Raw genomic sequence first — 23244 nt, forward strand, 5'->3', positions numbered from 1 at the left:
AGTCAGAAGACACACAGAGACATTTGCAACAAGGTTAAGCTCAGGAGAGCAAACCTTCACTTCAAGGTTCCTTCATCTGCGTGTTCCAGATTAAGGACTTTCTGCACCTACTTCAGGGCCTCATCTGCGTGTTCCAAATGAAGGACCTTCTGCACCTACTTCAGGGCCTCATCTGCGTGTTCCAGATCAAGGACCTTCTGCACCTACTTCAGGGCCTCATCTGCGTGTTCCAGATCAAGGACCTTCTGCACCTACTTCAGGGCCTCATCTGCGTGTTTCAGATTAAGGACCTTCTGCACCTACTTCAGGGCCTCATCTGCGTGTTCCAGATCAAGGACCTTCTGCACTTACTTCAGGGCCTCGTCTGCGTGTTCCAGATCAAGGACCTTCTGCACCTACTTCAGGGCCTCGTCTGCGTGTTCCAGATCAAGGACTTTCTGCTCCTACTTCAGGGCCTCATCTGCGTGTTCCAGATCAAGGACCTTCTGCACCTACTTCAGGGCCTCATCTGCGTGTTCCAGATCAAGGACCTTCTGCACCTACTTCAGGGCCTCGTCTGCGTGTTCCAGATCAAGGACCTTCTGCACCTACTTCAGGGCCTCATCTGCGTGTTCCAGATTAAGGACCTTCTGCACCTACTTCAGGGCCTCATCTGCGTGTTCCAGATCAAGGACCTTCTGCACCTACTTCAGGGCCTCATCTGCATGTTCCAGATCAAGGACCTTCTGCACCTACCTCAGGGCCTCATCTGCGTGTTCCAGATCAAGGACCTTCTGCACCTACTTCAGGGCCTCGTCTGTGTGTTCCAGATTAAGGACCTTCTGCACCTACTTCAGGGCCTCATCTGCATGTTCCAGATCAAGGACCTTCTGCACCTACCTCAGGGCCTCATCTGCGTGTTCCAGATCAAGGACCTTCTGCACCTACTTCAGGGCCTCGTCTGTGTGTTCCAGATTAAGGACCTTCTCCACCTACTTCAGGGCCTCATCTGCATGTTCCAGATCAAGGACCTTCTGCACCTACTTCAGGGCCTCATCTGCATGTTCCAGATCAAGGACCTTCTGCACCTACTTCAGGGCCTCGTCTGCGTGTTCCAGATTAAGGACCTTCTGCACCTACTTCAGGGCCTCGTCTGTGTGTTCCAGATCAAGGAGCTTCTGCACCTACTTCAGGGCCTCATTTGCGTGTTCCAGATCAAGGACCTTCTGCACCTACTTCAGGGCCTCATCTGCGTGTTCCCGATCAAGGACCTTCTGCACCTACTTCAGGGCCTCATCTGCATGTTCCAGATTTAAGGACCCTTTGGTGCTCCAGGAGATCAGCATCCCACAGATCTTCGTGTTCAAGACAGTTGAAACGGATTCCAGCTCATTTCCACACTGCATTGTCACCCAGCACAACCATGATTTTCTAATTTACATTAGAGGTATAGGGCCCTATCTTGCACCCAGCGCAATTGACTTTGTACACCGACGCATGTGTCATTCCTATTTTGCACCCGCGCAAAGCGCGCTTTTCCCTCCACAGAAGCACGTCGCTAAACTAGTGAATGAACTTGCGCTACCTGGGCGGTTCAGCGCAAAAAAGGAGGCGTGTTCCGGCGCAAACAATCCCTGGTGCTATTTTGCTGTTCCATTAAACAATTGCGCCACTGACCAGAAAAAACCTCAGTCTAAAGTCAGTGGCGCGTTGCGCGTTGTTCATTATGCTATTTTAAGGGCGCATGCTTGACCATAATGTATAGCGTGCACAACGCGCATACACTTTGCTCATGTAATCTACACAGATGCAACAGTTATTTTTGCAAATCATAAATTGTTACACTAAAAAATATTAACACATCATGAGATGACGGAAATCATTGTGGTGTGCCACGAAGATGTGAAAAAATAGGCATAAATCTAGTTTACAAATTATTCAGGCTAATTGTAGTCTAATAATTAAGGAGACCTGTTTGCCCAATAGTGGCAACTTCTGGCAAGACATAATGTATATAAGGACATCTAACAAATTGGTTTGTCCGTCAAGAACCAGGAAAAAAAATCGGTGAGGGTGGACGCAGAGATGTCCTCTGCTGGCGTCAGGTCCTGAGGCAGATCCACCTCCCGTTACACAGCGTGCCCGATTGATGCTGGCAAGCTTGGACTTTCCCCGTCTTCTGATGTCATTGTAGCGCTTGCAGCACTGGTGCGACGTCCTGGGGATGACAGCTGATGAAACTATTGTGGCTATTTCCTCCCACGCCTGTTTAACCGACGCTATTTTGGGTGGGTTTCTCCCATCCCCATACAACACAACTTCTCTGTCTTTCACTGCTCTTACAAGCACACCAGTCTCCTCGGCTGTGAACCGCTCCTGGCGTGCGCCTGGTAAATACGCCATAATAATAGCAATCCATAATGGAACTTGCGCACCTGCTTTTAAAGGGAATGTTGGATGACGCTCGGATTGGTTTATTCACGTTACGCCCAAACCACACCTATGAATAATGAAGCTACTTCAGACCAACCCATTTTAGATTTGCGCCGGGCGCAAGAGCCATTTATCCCGCCAGGAAAATAGCAACAGCGCCGAGACCCGCCCACAAAGTTACTTGCGCTTCACGCTTTGACACTTGCGTTTCAGATCGTTAAAATAGGGCCCATAGAGGTAATATAACTGATGCAAGTTAATAACAAATAATCTTTCGTTTATTTGTTTGATGCATAATAAGGTTCTTCACCTTATTTTCAGAGAAACAACAGTTTATTCAGACTTAATCACATGTATTTTATGCATCTTATGCACTTTATTCCTTTATCATTCATTGTATTCATTTAGTAGTTGTGTTAGTAATTCTTGTTTATCTTTTGTTAATAAAATCTATTTTATTACAATTGTATCTTCCTTGTGCCGATAATACAGAAAAGGCTCTACAAGTTAGAAATCTCACCAATCTTTCAGATAAATCAGCTGACCAACTCTCCCCACTTTACATTCAATCTAAAATGATTGAACAGCCTCCTGTGTGGAGTGTTCTCATACAGCCAAGGTAAAAGACCTTGACTAGTGTCCCAAACTAAGAGAGGGGGAAGGTGGTCATCTGAAGTACTCATAACCACACCTTAAGTGACGTGTGATCCAAAAATCACAACGTCAGCGGTGACGTGAGTACCAATCACTACCTTACTTAGCGTCCTTGGATGGACGAAGGTAAAATCACTACATAATTGCCGTTCCTGGGTGGGCCCGAAAGTTAAATTATTACAGTATCTTCCTCTGGCTGTTTTTAATTGGGTCGAGCATGTTTTGCAGGTGGACATAGAGGAATATCCATTTTGACAAGGTATTTAACATAGGCTAGAATACATTTTGTAAGAATGGATTTCACCTGAGAATGAACTCAAGAGATCTAAGGTGCAATAGGACAATAAAACTTCACTCATCTGAAGAGGAGATCTACAAGAGAAAACAGGACCCACCTGTTTCAGCCTTATCTCCCCTCCCCACTGAGTCCTGGCCCCTCTCACCCTCTCTTTCTCAGGGCTCACACAATCATGCAAATCTCACAGATACTGCAGACTCTTTCATGGTCAATATAAATACTTTTGGTGCGAATGGTAAAGAGGTTTCAGTCCCACATCAGTAGAACAGGTCCGAATAAAGAAAACAATGCTTGTTCTCCTGGTGTGGGAGATGCTCATAAAGATATTTTGATAAACATTTGATGTCATCCCCCAAAGATAGGCGTGACCATTTAGGCACGAGAAAAGTTCAACCAAAAGCTGCATAAATATTTGGGTGCTAAATGTTTATTGTTCTTTTGTTGTGGGTGAGTATTTAAAGGGAATTGGCAAACCACTCAAGGAAGCATCTGTAACCAGAACTTCCCACACTGTTGCTGTGTGTCTCTATTGCCAGGTATGCAACTATTCTTATATTATTGTATAATTGGGATTTATATTGTATGCTGATCAAGTTGTGTATGAGGGATTCTTTTTCATTTCTTTATTTGATGTTTTTTGCCTGGTTAAAATAAATGTTCATCTTGATTTATCTTGTATTATTCTGAAATCATTATTCTAGTATGGATTAATGTAGACTCCTTTATTTCCGCAAAATCTAGTGTTATGATAGATAACACCGATGACGCCACGACTGAAGCATGTGCGCAGAGTGCAGGATAGTGCAGGAATTCGCTGGATTAGCAAATTACTTTCGTGGGTATGATTAAAATTACACTTTTTGTTGAGTGAGCATGTGCAACCACTTAAAGGTAATTATCCACTCTGTATCCTCTGACTAATATCAGAAGTAATCATTTTGTGTTCGTGAACACGCGGACCAGACGCGTCTGTTCGGTGCGATATCGGTCTCTTGATGAACGAATTTGAAAATTAAGAGATGCTAAGAAAATCAACGATCTAAATTAAATCACAATTAATCATATGATCAGCAAATGTAACTAATTTAATGAAATCACATATAATTGGAGTCAGATTAAATTATTCATGGAGTCAGATAGCAAAATTGGATCTTCATATTTTAATATCTTAAAATGATTTTTCAGAAGTGCCAGAAAAGACATACACGCAGAATTCCTTCAACCAGCCGCTGGATGTCGTCATTGAGCTAGCGGGTGGAGTTTACAATTTCATATTCATCACGCGACAACTTCATAAGCAAACGAGATTGGAGGAGGGGTTATTACGTTTAATTGGATTTATTAACAAAACAGTCCATGTGTGTAGTTGAAAACACTGTTTGTGAAGCTGTTTCAAATTTACATGACCGCTGCTTTCTCTGGATCAGAGGCATGTTTAAATATTCCGGTTTAGCAGACATAGAGGAATCATTGTCATTTAGGAATAAGATTGCATGTGTGTTTGAATTGAGATCGCCATTTTTTAATGATTAATTGTGCATGAATATGGGCTTATAGCCTATCTATTTTTGCATCTTCACTGTCTGGCAATCCCATCGACGAGTCTTGGTTTGGCGGTTGCCAGGAGAACGGTACTTGTCTGACTTCATTATGCCAAGTGTAAAGTTTGGTGGAGGGGGATTATGGTGTGGGGTTGTTTTTCAGGGTTTGGGCTTGGCCCCTTAGTTCCAGTGAAAGGAACTCTTAATGCTTCACCAAGACATTTTGGACAATTTCATGCTCGCAAATTTGTGGGAACAGTTTGGGGATAACCCCTTCCTGTTCTAACATGACTGCGCACCAGTGCACAAAGCATCGCTCCATAAAGACATGGATGAGCGAGTTTGGAGTGGAGGAACCTGACCTCAACCCGATAGAACACCTTTGGGATGAATTAGAGCAGAGACTGAGAGCCAGGCCTTCTCGCCCAACATCAGCGTCTGACCTCACAAATGTGCTTCTAGAAGAATGGTCAAAAATTCCCATAAACACACTCCTAAACCTTGTGGAAAGCCTTCCCAGAAGAGTTGGAGCTATTATAGTGGCATAGATAGATAGATAGATAGATAGATAGATAGATAGATAGATAGATAGATAGATAGATAGATAGATAGATAGATAGATAGATAGATAGATAGATAGATAGATAGATAGATAGATAGATAGATAGATAGATTGGTGGAAGTTGGCACAAATGCTGAAATGTCTTGCATTATCTGGGACACGGACCTGAGAATAAAACACTGCTGAGACCGCCGAGTATCAGACGCAAGATTAGAGCGGAGGAGTCTGACTTAGGCCTCAGCATGCTCATGATTGCCTTCATCTGCTCACTGTGTTGCCTCATCATCAGATTCATAGTCTCAACATGTCTTTTGTTCATGTTTTCTATCATATATTTAAACAGCTGGTCATTTTTCTTTTCTGCGTCTTTATTCTTCCTCCTGAAGTCCTCTGTTTCTTTAGTCATCCTGTCTGCCTTCTCCTTAAAGCCCTTCTCCAACAGATCACCCTGCTCCCTCAGTTTACTGTCCATGGCACGCTCAGCCTCCTCTCTCTGGAGCCTCATCTCCTCATCCATCTTCTCCTTCATCTGTCTCATCCTCTCTTCGTTACTCTGTCTCTCTGCTTCCATCTTCTCTTCAAGTTGCTGCTGCTTCTGTTCCTTGGTGTTTATTTCCTGAGCCAGGAGAATAGCCTTCTCTCTTTCCTCTGGAAGAAGATGTTGAGGCAAAATAAATAAAGTTTAATGGAAAGTACAAAAACAGTGTAATTTTGCACCCAATTTTGCATTACATTTCAAATATTTACTTTTCATTTCAATAAGGCATTGAGGCAATTCACTGAACGTTGTTAAAAAGAAAAGTCCTCGATCAAATGTATTACTCTATACAAATTGGGGGAAATGGTAGCCTTTCTACATCATATAAAGTGCTGGAAACTTTGTCTGTCAGGTGTTATGCAAGTGATGCACATTTTAAACCCATAATTGAAGAGTTGTGCATGTGATGATTGCAATGCAGTTTAGTCCCTCCCTCTAGCAAAGCTGAGAAATCGTGTTTTTTGTCAAAGACATGTAACGTGCATAGGCCAGTGTTTCCCAACCACTGTGTGCCGTGGAAAATGATCAAATTCCAAAAAATAAGTAAAAATAAATGCTACAAATAAGAATATATCATCAGGCTGTCAGGCCGAAACCTTGTATCTCTATATTTCGTCATTGTATTATAAAATTAATGCTATTGGTCATCCTTTACATCTGTACGTGGGATTTTACACATATTGAACCAACAAAAAGCATTTAGAAGAGGTTGTGACCAAACCATTGGCTCCTCAAACTGTCAGTCAAACCTCATAACTACACCCACCTCCATTTAGGTTGGCGATCTCTGCCTGTTTGTTTGCAATGAAAGGGTAAATAAAGCACGGATGTTACTTTGAGTAAGTACAGCGTTTTCTTTACTCCAGAAATACTGTCCATAAAGGCTAACCTTTTTTGTATTTGAAGAGTGGAGAATAGTCTTAGTCTGTTATTTGATGTCAAGTTGAAGCAAATGTACTGTTTTAAATATCTTGCACATAGCTTCATCTTTTGCAGGGTGTCTACAGATATGAACAAGTTAGATTTAAGACTTTTTAAGACCTTTTTTAATATCACCGTATGTAAAATTTAAGACCAAACCTGTGATGGAAATACACATTATTATGCATTCGTACATGTAATATTTAATGCATTTAATGCAAAAAGAAAACAAAACATCTCCCTGAGACCCAAGCATAACATTTTGTTAACTGTTGTGGATATTATGTTTTAGTGATTTTTTTTTCAGACACCATTTTAGGTCTGGGTATCCTGTAAAGAGCACATTCAGGGATTTTCAGAGGTTTCACCCTCTTCTGTCTCTGACTGAATGATCAAATTTTACATTCTTATGGAAATATGATTATATTTAGCAATTATCATTTAAATCTGACAAATTTTCAAATAGTTTGTTGTCAATTCATATCTCAGGAAATTGTTATGGGGTTTCAAAATCAGAATATGACTTAATTTAATTATGTTACTAAACAGGACCTCGATTTCATACGTCCACTGTAGTGGACATCAGAGCAACTTAAAAGCATTTCAAGCATGAAAATCAGTCATTTTGGAAGACATAAGTGAACAGGAAAATAAATTATATATCATTCCATGAAATGTTAGATATTCTAATGAAAAGGTTGCCAATTACTACTCCCATTAGTGCACTTATTTTTTCATTTATTTATGGCCATTTTACACACATATTGCGTAAAGTAAAATAGTATATCAAATCATTCTGTTGTATCTTTCATAACATTGAGATGTTCACTGATGTCCACTACAGTGTAGTGTAACAATAAAAGCCCAATTTATCCCCACAAAGTATCGTATCACCAAGCTTTTTGGTGGTATTAACAATTTATTCTGAAGTAATATTTTCATCAGTACTCTATCAGCTTAAAAAATATTTATCAAAAATTCAAAAATTTACTTATAGGGCTGTTACCAATCAAATAAAATAATTTACAGTGCAAAATTACAACTGCAAAAAATAAATGTTATGAGATTAATGTTTTAAATAAATACTTTATAGGAAAGAAAACTTTTATAAGAAATGTTTAAATATGCTTTTAAACACACTAAACCACCAGTGGGTGGCGGTAATTCGCTTCATTTCAACCGACTGGTTGAACAAAAATTCAATATTTTGTCTAAAATGTAAGTAACTTTACTACTTGTTTGTGGAACTAAAATCAATCTTAATATGCACTCGTGAAAATATTCAGCAAAATAGCTTCCTTTTAATGGTAAACTATTTAACTATAGGGCTATATTAGTAATAATAAACAAAACATGTTGAATTCACCTCAGTATGTTTCTTCTGTGAATTTCTTCACATTTGCCGTTACGCTCATTTCTGTGAAAGTTTCTCACAAACAGTCAGGCAGCGAGCCTCAACAACAGCTGATCCCAGAAATACACTACCTATTTTCTATCGCTGAATGTAATAAAATCAGCGGTTTGTCCAATGATAACAGTCACTGTGTCCGTCAGACTGGATACATTTTCCCTGTAACATGACCAAAAATATTTAAGACCCATTGATTCTGAATTTAAGACTTTTTAAGGCCTTATTTAAGTTAAACCTTATTTAAGACTTTTTAAGACTTTTTAAGGCCTTATTTAAGTTAAACCTTATTTAAGACATTTTAAGACTTTTTAAGGACCCGCAGCCACCCTGTTTTGTATCATGAGATTTCGATCATGAGAGTTCAACAAGAAAAACTGAGCGCCCATTTAGCAACAATAAACTGTGTATCCTGTAATGAAAATGCCTCAGATGCGGCTGTTCCAAAATATATCTGCCATTTTCTGGTCAAAAACTCAATTTTAATATTATAATGACACGTGCAAGTGTCTGACTATAGTAAAGAAGCGTGAAGTCCATACACTGAAAATAGCAGCTCCAAACTAATATTATTGATAGCACAACATTTCGACCATTGTCTTTTTGATAGCTATGCAAAGCCAAAATACCATCTTCGATGACGGGTGTTTAAAATACAATGTTTCTGCCCGACAGTAATTGATATCATCACAAACAACATCATACCATTGTGTTCCTACCCGACTTAAGATCATGTTTTACATTAAATGTGAGTATTTTTAATATAATATCTAGTTTTTATATGCCATTTGAAGCAATGCATGTTTGTGCAATTTGGTTATATTTTTTATAGTTGTGTGCAGTGGGATTTTTTACTTATCAAAAAAAAGTTTGGGAAACACTGGCATAGGCTTCTATCACTTTCAGAAGATCCATAATAGCGATCTGTAAATTCTTTCTATGGTGGGGAAAGAGTTACCATTGAAAATAATCCAAAATCAATAAGAAACATGGAAGGAAATACACTACAATTGATAATTAAGCCCTTGGTTTCACTGCAAAGATTCCATCATTTCACAGATGTACTGGCTCTCTCCGCTAGATGGTGCTATTGCTGCCTCATCCAGGATGCAAAAGACTCATAATTACCCATAATCTTTTTCTCCTTCTCAGTCAGTTTGTTGTCCGCCTGCAGAATGGCGTTAGAATCCACACACTTCTGCTTCAGAAACTCTTCAAGTGTGTCTTCTGCCTGTGGACAACACACATATGATAATCTGAAAACTGCTACTACTGCTATTATTGTTACTATTGACTAGTGTCCATGTCCCAGCCACCAGAGACTTGCATAAGGATTCTTCAATATTTGGCCAGAAGGAACCAGGATTCAAACCAGAACCCATTGCTCTACCCCTAATCCACTGTCCACTTTCCACTAGGAAAACATGACAAACCTCGAACAGATCGAAAACCTCTGATGTTGCAGTAATTGTGTCAAATGTTGACACTCACCTTGACTCCTTTATTGGCTTGGATTTTGTATTCCTTTACAATGTCTTCAAGGTCCTGGGAGAAGAGACCATAACCACCAGGTATGGCGTAAAATCCTTTCTTGAGTTTTTCTGTCATTGGTTCAGAAAGGGACGACAGGAGATTCTCACATCTTTTTTTTGAAGCGTCCTCGTTTTGGCACAGGTATCCATCAAAGAGTTTATTAATGCCTTCCTGCAGCAACACACAAAATAACAGAAAAAGAAACCTTTAAACACCATTTATAGGCCATAACTATAGAATTTCTTTTTTTAATATACAATCTTTTTGTCACAGCAACTACTGGCTGGCCTCCATTACACACATCCTCCTAAACCTCACTCCCATCAGGGTCACGGCACCAATGTAACCCCTCCTGTTCGAACTGCCCGCTCCAAGCGGGACTTGAACCCGGGTCTGCCGGCATGAGAGTCGGACGCTCTAACAAGGAGGCTAAAGGCTGCAACCTCTAGCGTCAGTCGATAGAGCGTCTCTTGAGATCAGAGGAGTGAGGTTTACTCACACAGCGACTACTAGCTGGCCTCTGTTACACCAGAGCAGAGCTGTTGTGTGTCTCCGAACAATGAATCATCATATGAAGCCCATTCATAAAGAGAGGCATTTACTTATGAATCAGCTGTTTGTTTGAATGAAGGAATGAGTCAGTGACTTAACTCGTTTAGACATTTACCTTCACCTACTGGCAGTTGTAGTTTCTTATTTAGAGCATCACTTAATTAAAAAAAAAAAAAAAACATTTTGGGGATAGCTTGCCAAAAAATTAAAATTCTGTTTATTTACATTTACTCAACCCTCATGTTGTTTCAAACCTGTATGACTTTCACTCTTTTGTGTAACGTAAAAAAGATATTTTGAAGAATGTTTGGTAGCCAAACTGTTTTGGTCTGTAAATGTATCTAAATAGTCAGATGTAGCTTATGAAAAAAATCATTGCTGTTGTAGTAGGCGGATGATGGATGGATGGATGGATAGATAGATAAATCACCTCTAGACATTTCATGAATGTCCCCTCACTGTCCTTAAAGGAACGCTTCATGAAGGTTTGTGTTGCTCTGCTGCTGAGATGTTGGTGTTCTGAGGACACATCCTTCAGTTCCATAGGGAAGGAGTCCTTCAGCTTCTCCATTCCACTCTTGTAAACCTCAAGCCCCTCCTTCACTGCAGCCTCATTCTCAATTCTTGCCATGGCGAGCACAGCATTCTCCAGAAATGGGACTTCACCACTGGAGATTGTGTCTACATATGTCTTCACCAGCTGACCAAGAACTTCAGGGAAGGAGAAAGGTCAGACACAAGGAAATTAAGCTATATAATGATAACATGCAGTCAAGAACGTGTCATAAACAATGTCATAGCTGAACTGATAACTTAATTTATGCTATTTCCACTCTCTTCTGAAGATTAGGAGCTTACATTGTGTCTCGCAGTTCTATTACATCATAAAGATGGAAGGACATTTCGATTTAGTCTGTCGCCCTACTGCTATGGGGCTTAATATCAGCATTAGGGTGCAATGAGCACCCAACCTTAGATATTCAAACCAAAACATGGTTCCTTGGTTGACAGCAGTTTAGCAATAACTACAGAAAAATGTCTACTTCAAAATGTCACGTGACATAATTTCATATCTTATTGTCTCACCTCTGCCTGTGACTGTGTGTCCATCTTTCAGCTTTTTCACTTCACTCCTGTCGAAGATGTACTTGCAGAAATGATCTGAGACCTCCTGAAAATCTGGGGAAAGGTCAGCAGGATCCAAGCTCTCCAGACGAGACACGTTCTCTGGGGTGGTTGGAAACGGGAAAGTAAAACACTTCCGAGATGGGAAATAATTTCGGATACATTCCCGTGGAAGGTTGAACTCTCTAACTGTTCTTGAAGTGCCTTTAAAAGATAAAAAAACACCTCTTTGTCAAAGAGGTTAGCAAAATACACATTGCTTGTAAATTGCAATTCCCTGTTGCTTTGTGTTGCTTGCATGCTTGAACAGAAATTTTAAGTTAAGTTTTTCCCAGGCTCAGTGATATTCTCTAAAATTGTAAACCTAGTAAGCAACCAGCTGGTTATGATGGTGTAATAAACCCTGTCCGTATAATGCAGACTCTATCTCCTACAAACTCTTCTCAATGATGGTCAGGTCATTTAAAAGCTCAATTTAAATATTACCTGGTTTCAGCTTCAAGGCGTATTCTAAGTATTGGTCCTCAGTCACGTTTTTGCCATTGATTTTATGTTCCAGTGTGAAGTCCCTCACAGCCCAGATGAAACTGGGGAAGAACTTCACAAACTCTGAGTCGTCTTCATCCTCATCAGAGGATTTGACCTTTATATACTCAGTCAACTCTGTGACATATCTGGAGGTGGTTAAGGCCTGAACACTAAGCAAACAGAGTACTCCTATCATAACAAATAAAGTGTAGACACAATATAAATATGAGATTCATTGTGCAGTGTAGATAATTATAATGGGAGTTTTCCCGAGAGATCAGATCTCAGTCAGTGATTGACAGCTCCAGAGATTATAAATGGAAAGTTCTTTGATTGCTTTCTGAATATCAGTTTTCTTTCGAAATGGTACTTGGATGCTACATCTGATATTTACACTATGGGGGACACCATCAGAGTGACCGATGTCTGAAGCACGTGTAAACGCGCCAATAAATCATTGGCAGACAGCAGTGACGTTACATGTGGAGGACCCATGAGTATAAAAGGGAATCTGTAATACACATCATCTTTTTTTGTCTTTAGGAGCCGCTTGATTGTATGATGAGCCTCTACCTTCCTCCCCAAGTGTTGTTGAGACTTAAATTAGGGTCTTTTGCTCCACTTTGGTTGGGTAATTCTCATTTCTTTAATTTGTGTATTGTTCTTTCAAATTATTGTTGCATACCCGTTCAACTGGCAAGGGTATGCATGGAAAAGAGAACACCCGCTGATAGGGCAGCCGAGGTCCAGAAAGACAAGGCTTCGGCCAGAGAGTGGGTCAGTAATGGCAAGACCTGGGATTTTAATGAGCTCTGTGGGCTCCTGCCCGATAAGTAGGGTTGGGTATCGTTTGGGTTTTTTTCGATTCCGGTGCCAAACCGATACTTTTAAAACGGTTCCGGTGCCTAAACGGTGCCTGAACCGATACTTTTTTTTTTTTTAAAGGCCACCAAACGAGGTGGATGACATTAAATGGCTTTTTATTTATTTATTTATTTATTTATTATTTAAATTGAACCATTTATTAAAAGTTTAATGTATACTTAAATGTATGAATATAAATAAATACAAAACACAATTTACTTATTTACAAATTATAATTGACATATTTACAAATTCACAGTAAAACCTAAGCCACCCAACTACAACAAGCCTAATATAACTCTAAATAACAGTTACAGTAATAACAGCAGTCGTCTGTATTCTTGCTCTGCTACAAACCAGCTTCAAGCTTCAGCTTTATTTTGAAATATGATCATATTCTCTGGCTAAATATTTTAGAACGCATCGCCTTAATGTTTCCATGGTGACGCGTCATGTTTCTCACATGACACACAGCAGCCGCAATAGCGCTGACAGCTCAGCTGTATCGGGTTTATTTCGTTTTTTCTTTTTATTCAAAATATTCACAAACTTCTTAACTGTGTCACGAACTATCTGATGTTCAAATGTGTGAGTGAATGTGTGTTAGTTGATCTATAAAGAGCAATGGGCGGCGCCATGTTAGTTTGCGCTTCAGAATCGGATCTGTCGGATTTACAACACTTGAGTGCATTCTCGTCTCACGAAATACATGAAAGTAAGTGACCAGTGAACTGGAAGAAGAATAGAGTAAACTATATAGTTACTGTATAATGTGCATTTATCTGATGTGAATAAAACACGTAACGTTAGTCAAATTATAACCGTCTGAAAGGATTGTCATTGCCGCTTTCATAGACATCAGTGTGTGTTTTTTGCTAGTACTTATGAACATTTAAATGTCTGAAACCTGAAATAAACATGATGACGTTGAAAACACTGAATAGTTGTCATGAGTTGTGATGTGACTAGCGCTGAGCGTCTGTCTCTGGCTCAGCCAAAGCGCGAAAGCACGTTTGAATTTTGGCACCGAAATGAGGAACCGAAATCTGCGTTCTGATTCGGTCCGGTACATACCGGTTATATAAGTACCGGTGCCATATTGGAACCGGATTTCGGTACCCAACCCTACCGATAAGCGCTGTCAGGTGGCAATGGTGAGGGAGCTTCTTCATCAAGGTTTTTTTGTCTCCAACCAGCCCCTGGAGTCCGACGTGGACCTCGTCCAAAAATCGAGACCAGTATCATGTCATTCTGACGTTTGGGGATCTATGGGACCAGAGTGTAGTGTGACAAATTGTTAATTCATGTTCTATTTACATTTTAGTAAGGAATTTGAGCTGTTTTCTGTAGCCAGTGAAGAAAACACTTGAGGTCTCCTCCAGGTGTTCTACCAGTTCCCGTGAGCCTTCCTGAGGGATGACTCAGTTCATGTGCCGCTGTTCCCATCTGTTTTAGGGTACAGTTTTAGCATTTGTGGGTGGGGGTTACTTTCTGAATATCAGTTGTGTCCCTGTCAATGTGAACAGTCTGCATTCTATGTTTCGTAGCGACCTGATTGCTAAGGCCCATGCCACTGGCCTCATCAATGCACTATTTGTATATTGTAAAGTCTCCCTAGTATGATCCATGTGTTTACAGAACCTGACATGTAGAGGTAGTTTGCCTGGTTTCATTCCTCCTTGTTATTTCTGCCCTCTATTACTTAGATGAGGGAATGGGGTCTTTTATGGGCATGAGCACACTCCCCTAATTGTTCTAGGGTAAGTTAAGTTGTTGAGTTTTGATGGCGAGAGTCTTTGGCAATTATATTATGTCACTCTTCGTTTTTGCATCCCTTCTGATGACATTGAGGGTTGCGTTCTTCCCCTGTAAGTAGTGGTAACATTGAAGGTCATTGAACTGGCTTTGTACCCAATAATTACTCAATAATAAGTCTGGACACCAGGAAGTCATTGTTTAAGTAAAATAAAGAGAAATTATAAAGTGTTACATGAAAAATGTCCATCATATAGGCTGTCAAGTCCAGTCATGTCCAACATTTACACAATATAAATGCATTAATAAATGCTTAATAAACCCTAATAATAATCAAACTTATTAAGTGCTGTTAATGCAATGCAAAAGAAACATGTGCCACCACACACTTCCCCTTCTCAGGGAACTGGGATTATGTACGTCACCTAGAATTATTCATGCTACTAAGAGGAGCGATAAAAGATGTTTGTTTTTTTGGACTAATGAGGAAGTTGAGTTCTGAAACTAGCATTATGTTTTTATAGTACAATGAACTCTTATGTCAAAATATCAAGGACATTTCTTGTACTTCTTGTACTCCTCATTTGTAAGTTAGTTTGGATGAAATGCTGCTAAATGAATAAATGTAAATGTATCAGACTGCACCACACTTGCCGGGGCTTCTTTAGGCTTTAGATCCTGGCTTAATTGATTTGAATGTATATAAATAATATAGCGTTTAAATTCTTACCAAATTAGCAGTATAAGATATGGAGTACAATGATGAATTTTGAATTTCATGTTTTTCCCCCATAAATAATGATATTTTGGACATTTTCAGGAAAACAACATTCCATTGTACTAATACATGAAATATCAACTCCAATACTAACAGTAAATGTATAACGTATGGATGAAAGGATACTGCAGTTCCTCTATGGCCCTGTTGTCGATCGTCCCTCGGGTGTTCAGGACTATAGTGCTACTCAGAAGGACGGCCAGGGAGAAGATCTTGGTGTCATGCGTTGAGTCCCCCTGAGACAGATTGGATACATTGGTAACACTTTACAACAAGGTTGTATTAGTTAACATAAGTTAATGCATTAGTTAACATGAACAACACCTCTGTTCAGCATTAGTTTATCTTTGTTACCATTAGTTCATAAAAACAGCTGTTCATGGTTTGTTCATGTTAGTTCACAGTGCATTAACTAATGTTATAAATTATGAAATTAACATTAACAAAGATAAAGTGCAGTTCATTATTAGTTCATGTTAACTAATGCACCTTATTGTAAAGCGTTACCGATACATTCATTCGGCAAAGTATGACATTACAAGAATGTCATCATACATGCTTTTCTGTACATAGTATGCTTTATTAGTTTGCTGTTTACCGACTTTGGTCTTTTAATACCGCTTTCTTAAGCCACGTTAAGTGCTTTTCATGTTAAGGTTAAGCTGAGGGAGTTTTATTTATTGTTGGTTACTATGTTACCAATACCACCGTCATCCGCTCAAACAACTTGATGGAAACGCACCTAATTCGCATTTGTTTGTTTTTTTCTTTTTTGCGAACTTTGAAACGATTCGCTTCACATTTGGATGGAAACCCAGCTACTGACGCCATTTCAACATGCTCAATCAGCCCCAAAAATACCGAACAGGTCCGACTAGTGCCGATGGTGCAGTACACACCAAAAACTGTGCTGGCCAATTCTCAACGACGGCCTGATGTTGGTCGGCTTGGTGTGTCAAGGCCTTTAAACCTAGAGATGTCTGCTTTTGCTAACTCTTCTTTGAAATTAACTAAGATCCTTTCACAACAGTTCTCGAGCCAACAGTACACTGAACAGATCCGAACAGTTCTCTAATACATAGTACACTGAACTGAGAACCGTGCAGAGAACTGATGAGTGAGACTATGAGCACAAGTGTACAGGGATTTGACTGACAGAGTACTGTTTTAATTTATTTAGTCCAAACACAGATATGATAACAAATACATTGTATTGGAAATATGATTATGACTTGATTTTATTACAGTATTACACTGCAAAAAATGCTCTTCTTATTTAGTATTGTTGTCTTGTTTCTAGTCTAAATATCTAAAAATTCTTAAATCAATATATTTAAAAGTATCTTATGTCATTTTACTTATCTAGAAAATGCATCTTGATTTAAGATTTTTTTTTATATTTAGACTAGAAACAAGACAAAATTAGAAGAAGTAAAAAGTAAGAAGAGCATTTTTTGCAGTGCATCTGATGGTGAGAAAGAAAAGTTTGGCAAATATGTGCAGGTAACATGTTTAAAGACTTGTTTATATGATTGTGACATTATCACTTTTAATACACATAAAAAAAAGTAACGTGTTTTAGATGCTTTTGCAATGCTCTGTTGCAATGACGTTTGCTGTTAGACTGACTAAATCAATAGCAGCAGTTCTTGAGTCAAACACTGAACCGGTGGCAGCAGTTTGTGAAGCAACGCACAACTCAATAAATCAAGAACTGTATTTTTCAGACATATGTTTATTTTTATTTTTTATTTTATTTTTTTATTGCAGAACTTATACATACAAGATCAGGGAGATGAAATGAGGTTGTAAATCTTTCAATGAACAATAACAAGGAACAAAAAACAAGAATGTTCTGGATTTGCATACATCATCACAATAGACAGAGAAAGAAAAGCATAATGATAAGGTTAAAACATATCTTTGAATAAATCTTCATAATGCATTAAAAACTTTTCACGTTTTTGTTATTTATAAGTTTAAGGGATGAAATAAAAGAGTTGGCTAAGGAAAGAGAGGAAGAAAGAGAGGAAAGCTTAAAGGAGACGTAAGCCATTTTTGCTTGTGGATGAAGAATTTAGCATGCAAGATAAAGAAATTAACGATTTATTCAAGGGACAGCAATTTTGGGTTTTCATAATAAAATAATCTTTTTGTGAATGAAGTTGTGGGTCGTATTTAATTCAAAGAACTTAATTCAGTACAAAAACGATTGGTTATATTACAATCACAAAATAAATGGGCTATTGTTTCTTCAACAAAACCACAAAAATAACATGTTTTTCATCAATATCAGAGTATTTAGAAATAAAAGAGTTAACAGGATATATCTTATGAAAGATTTTATAATGAATTTCCTTGACTTTGTTAGGTATACAAAATTTACATGGCAAAAGCCAGGCTTTTCTCAAATTTATATTTGTTACAAGAGAACCCCAATAGAATTTACCCCTTGGCGTAATCTTTCTCTTCCTTTGAAATTTTTTGCATATATGTTTGTTGTTGCACTTCCGATCTAAAATGTCAATACCATCCATGCATAAAGCCGGATAAACGCTGTTAAAAGGGACTTATTTCTTACAGTTATATCAACGTTGTTCCAAAGGATAACTTTGTGCGGGGAAAAGCTATGGACAAAACATAGTTTCCACGAGAGAAGGCATTGTTGATGAAAATTAGATAAGGAAATGGGTAACTAAGTTGCCAGGCAAAAAGTTACATTTTAATAGGAAAGACAGACCACCAAGTTTGTTGAAGATATTATTTGGAATGAAAAACCATAATGACATTGGGCTCATAAGGCATCTTTTCAGCCAGTTTACTTTAAATGTGTTTATAGTATCTGCAAAGTCCAAAAAGTCAAGGCCACCTTCACCCCTGGAGTTAGAGAGTACTTCTCTTATTTTTCCAAATGAAATCCAAAAAGATTTTGTTAATTTCTTTTATAGCTTAACATTGATAAACAGAGAGAGAGTGGTGTATGCAAAGCGAGATAGTCCTTCCACCTTAGATAAAAGGACTCTACCGTATAAAGAAATATCTCTCTGAAGCCAAATGTTAAAGATGCTTTTGATTTTTATCATTTTATCCGAAAAAATTTAACTGATGTCTGTTAACTGGGTTTTTAGTGATATGAATGCCTAGATATTTTACAGTATTTTTAACTGGGATACCTTCCAATGATGTCTCATCTATATCATGAATTGAAATAATTTCACATTGTGGAATATTAAGTTTTAGACCTGAGGCACATGAAAATTGTTCTATCAAATTCAGAGCATTAAGTAACTGTTTTTTATCTTCCAAGAATAATGTGGTGTCGTCGGCTAGCTGTGCAATTTTAAATTCCCTATCAAAAATAGAAATTCCTATAAAATTTTCATTTTGGTTAATCCTTAGACAAAGTAATTCGGTGGCTAAAAGAAATAAAAAAGCGAAACAGGACAGCCCTGTCTGACTCCACGATAGACATCGAACCTTTTGGATGTGTCAAAGTTAACGATCACTGAGCTGTTAATACCTCTATAAAACATGGTTACAGTATCTATAAATGATATACCAAATCTGAATAACTCTAGAGTGCGGAAAAGAAATTTGTGTTCTATGGAGTCGAAAGCTTTGTGAAAAAGAGACCATCTGAATGAATGATAATGAATCAGATCAGAATAATCTAGCACATCTAATACTAATCTAATGTTTTTAGATATGTGACGGCCTTTCATGAATCCCGACTGAATGTGTTTGATTGTACACAACGCCGGGATGTCCAAATGACATAATCACGTAAAAAAGAACTGATGAACCATTTTTTAAACAGTTCAAGGAAATTAATATGACTTCCCATCACTATTTACTTTAGAGTTTTCCAGAAATATAGGTGACATTTTTTGGAACATAATGCTCTTCATCCTCAATAAACCCGTCTCCAGCATGTTGCCCCCGGTCCCTCGAATATTCTGATCTATTATGACCTCCGAGCTGTAAAACTGCCAGAATAATAATAATAATAATACGCTGTTTGTTAATTGGCCAGAGGAGAACTGGCACCCCGACTGAGCCTGGTTTCTCCCAAGGTTTATTTTTCTCCATTAGGTCACCTAATGGGGTTTTGGTTTCCTTGCCACTGTTGCCTCTGGCTTGGCGTGCTCAGTTGGGGACACTAAATTTTTCAACTAAACATCGAAATACATCTAAATAATAAACTAAATTAACCATTTAAACTAAATTACTGATCAAATTATTGATCTAAAGCCCACACTGTCACTGTATGATACTTGAAACTTTTCCAGAATGGCTATACAGCTGAATAAAATTATGCTGCATTATTTTCCTGTTTAACACTGTAAAGCTGCTTTGAAACAATCTACATTGTTAAAAGCGCTATATAAATAAAGTTGACTTGACTTGACTTGACTTTTGGAAAATGTGACACTTCTTTTGTTTTGTGACCTTTCTTCATTTAGCTTATCAAATAGTGTATTTTTTTGGAGCATGCTGTGTTTCAGGTCTCTGTTACTTTCCACTGATATTGAGTGGAATTAATAATACATTCTGTTAATAATATGTTAATAAAGGCTAAAAACTATAACTATAGTCAAGGTTTCTCATTGATGCTTTTTCATACTATATCAAATAGGCTGTTTCATCACCTTGTCCACGTCTCCGAGTCCCTCCGTGTCCAGCAGCACCAGAGTGGTTCCTGCTTTAGTGGGGTGGGACACACACCATATCCAGATGCCCTTCGTCTTAGACTCGACTGTGCTGCCCAACGCAAACCCTAAAAGAGAGAAAGAACAAAGAAACATGGAACACTGTTCACCAGAATGTTTACCTCCTTGAGTAGTGCCTTATTTAGATATTATGCAGGGCGGCAGTGGCTCAGTGGTTAATGTAGGTTGTCTACAAATCACAAGGTTGGTGGTTCAATCCCCGGTTCCACCTGACCAAATGTCGAGGTGTCCATGAGCAAGACACCTAACCCCAGCTGCTCCCGACGAGCTGGATGGCGCCTTGCATGGCTGACATTGCCATCGGTGTATGAATGGGTGAATGTGAGGCAATATGTAAAGTGCTTTGGATGGCCATGGGTCTGTTGAAAGCGCTATATAAATGCAGTCCATTTACCATTATGCACAGTCAGGGACGGATTGGTAATCTGTGCGTTCTGGAAAAGTCCAGAACGGCCGTCCAACTGAGGGCCGTCGCCCGGCCGTCGGCAAAAAAAAAAAAAAAAAGTCTATGGCTAGCAGAAAACGTAAGGAGAAAAGTGGATGGGAAAAAGTTTCCAAGTCTCTCGAGACTACTGGCTTTTTGGTTGCAGTGCAACTGCCAGCACACTACATCGCTTAGCCACACTGAGACTGTAGAGGACCAGCAAGTGGAAGCTGAGCCTGAGCTTCCACAGCCTGGTCATGATGAGGAGGGACAGACAGAGTTAACTTCACACCAGCAAGAGGTCCTGGTAAGTGCCAGTAGTAGCAGGACACATTATAATAGGCTGCCTTATCCCTATCTTAGTGAATTGCATAGTCAGCTAGCTAAATTAATGTGTGTGTGTGTGTGTGTGTGTGTGTGTGTGTGTGAGGTGCGGGCGCGATGCCGCGATCGCACAGTGGAAACATAAAAACAATACATACTCCGTCATTTTGTTCATACAGGACATCATTCGAACTGCAAAGTGTTTGCTATTTGTGTACACTCACAATAAAACAAAACATTGTGCTTTTGTCAAAATGAACTCTTGTCAAGCTGTAACCTACTGTCATCCAACCAAAATCTCTCACTCACTCACCTAATTGAATTAAACGGGAAATCATCAGGCATGCATTGCTACCACTCTAAACGTGCTAACATACAAGGAAGGGGGATAGATAATTGACTACATTTTTGTTTAACCAAAAAATCCTAGCTTGCACTTTCTGTCTGTATTCCATCAGAGTGCAGTTTTTCCTTGTCTTTGGAATTGGCACAATGTGGTGGTTGTTTGTGAAAGCTTCACAGACAAAATTAATAGGGCCTAGCCATTTTCATCATTTCACAGCCTTAATATAAATCAAAGTTTATTATCATCATTGGTTTTGAGATGTTACTTGTTGTGAATACCTTGTCTGATAGTCTGACAGTATTGTGGCATAGTACATCCTGGCTAGTGTCTGTTGCGCACGGCTAAGGGCGAATGGCCGGATGATGGGCCTATTTGGGAGAAAGTCCAGGGCTGTTTTTTAGCCCCAGTCCGTCCCTGTGCACAGTGTACAAAACACCATAAACCTGGCTTCTCAGTCAAACCTGTGGTCGACAGATTTGCACATCCTCTGACTATTGTTTAAGAAATACTGGTTATTGGTCTTGAACAGTCATGAAGTCTACATCCTTAATTCTAACCTGTCATTGGGTTGCTCTTTGGATGTTGCTGCCTGTGGGCTCTAACCTGTTTGTTTCCCTGCGAGGCGGTTCATCAGGTAGGACTTCCCGGTGCGGTAGAGACCCACCACGGCCACCACCACCACCGGCTGCTGGATCTGCTGCAGGATCTGTAGCGCTGACGGCTGCACACACAGCTTCCCATCTGACTCCGTGTCAATCAAGCACACGGGTTTGTCCATGGTCCTTACACACACACACACACACACACACACACACACACACACACACACACACACACACACACACACACACACACACACACACACACACACACACACACACACACACACACTTACATGTTTGTACTTTTACAAGGACTTTACATAGGTGTAATGGTTTTTATACTGAGCTAATCATATTTTCTATCCACTACCTCTAACCCCGTCTGAGACAGTTGGGATTTCCTCATAATGTAGCAAATTCTGACTACACATGATAATGAAGCCATTTTTGGATATGTCAAACCAGTACACACACACTTACAGATATGATTTAATATATTTAAACATAAGGTTACAACACAGAACAGAGACATAAAAAAGACCTGTTTTCAATCTCACTCAAAACTTACCTGCTCTCTGTGATTTCTCTTGAGTTCTGAAAGACACAGTTTGACAGCAGTTACTTCCTGGTAGCCACCCTTAAAACCACACCTCTAAATACAGCCCCATTTCTTCTTATTGGCTGGCTGGGAATTGTATGGTTGTCTTTGGAATTGTACATGTAACTTGATTGCCAATGATTAATAACACACATCTTATGTTTTTTTGTTTTGGTTTTAATAACCTCCTCATTTATTATTTCTTTAAAAACATGTTCATTTTTACACATACATTCCTTTGCTGAGCACAATTTCACATAGTTACTTTATATTCAGATTTTTTGGGGATATGCAATGTATCCGCTGTGATGGAAATTTTCTTGATAAAGATTGGATGTTTTAAAGTGTGCAAGAGAAAGTGTTTTAGGTAAGATGGAAATTCTGTGATTTACTCAGTTCCTGTTTTCGAAGGGAAGTTCCTATGTTGCCATAAGAGATACAATGGCCTTAGAAAGGGTCAAAGGGGTATTTTAAAAAGTGCAGACATGGATGCTCTTATCAAAGACTGTGTACCTTCTGACGTCTATCTATATGCATATCATGTTTTCAGACTATTTTATCAGTCTAGACTTACAAAAATGCTTAGCACAGTAGAACTAACAGGCGTATGATTAGCTTAGATCATTACAAACCAATCACCAGATCAGTATAACCAATCACAGTGAAGAAGACTCAACTGCAAGTTAAGGATATAGATGATCACAAAAGAGTCAGTGATAGTGTTAGATGACTAAGTCCTGAGCTCAGGGAC

At 39.1% G+C, this 23244-nt stretch overlaps 1 protein-coding gene across 1 annotated transcript; it reads right to left on the reverse strand.

The window, feature by feature from the left end:
* Positions 1-2673: 2673 nt before the first annotated feature.
* Positions 2674-22522, reverse strand: LOC307127068 (guanylate-binding protein 4-like). The gene is made up of 10 exons (XM_079818046.1): positions 22464-22522; positions 21897-22075; positions 20119-20246; positions 15596-15705; positions 12031-12218; positions 11506-11748; positions 10850-11130; positions 9826-10038; positions 9463-9565; positions 2674-6115 (listed from the first exon to the last, which is right to left on the reverse strand). Exons 2-10 carry the CDS (start codon positions 22069-22071, stop codon positions 5616-5618), a joined length of 1941 nt encoding a protein of 646 aa, XP_079674172.1. The 5' UTR covers positions 22072-22075; positions 22464-22522; the 3' UTR covers positions 2674-5615.
* Positions 22523-23244: the final 722 nt, after the last annotated feature.

The sequence above is a fragment of the Gobio gobio genome (genome assembly GCF_949357685.1).
Source record: "Gobio gobio genome assembly, chromosome: 5".
Lineage (NCBI taxonomy): Eukaryota > Metazoa > Chordata > Actinopteri > Cypriniformes > Gobionidae > Gobio > Gobio gobio.

Bases quoted from the DNA above. Each gene is read 5' to 3' on its own strand.
- LOC307127068 (XM_079818046.1), bottom strand. From the start codon at position 22,071: ATGGACAAACCCGTGTGCTTGATTGACACGGAGTCAGATGGGAAGCTG. The intron at 12,219-15,595 runs GTATCCTTTCAT...AACCACCTCCAG, and splicing joins AGGGCCATAGAGGAACTGCA to ATATGTCACAGAGTTGACTG. The intron at 9,566-9,825 runs GTGAGTGTCAAC...TGTTGTCCACAG, and splicing joins AAGCCAATAAAGGAGTCAAG to GCAGAAGACACACTTGAAGA.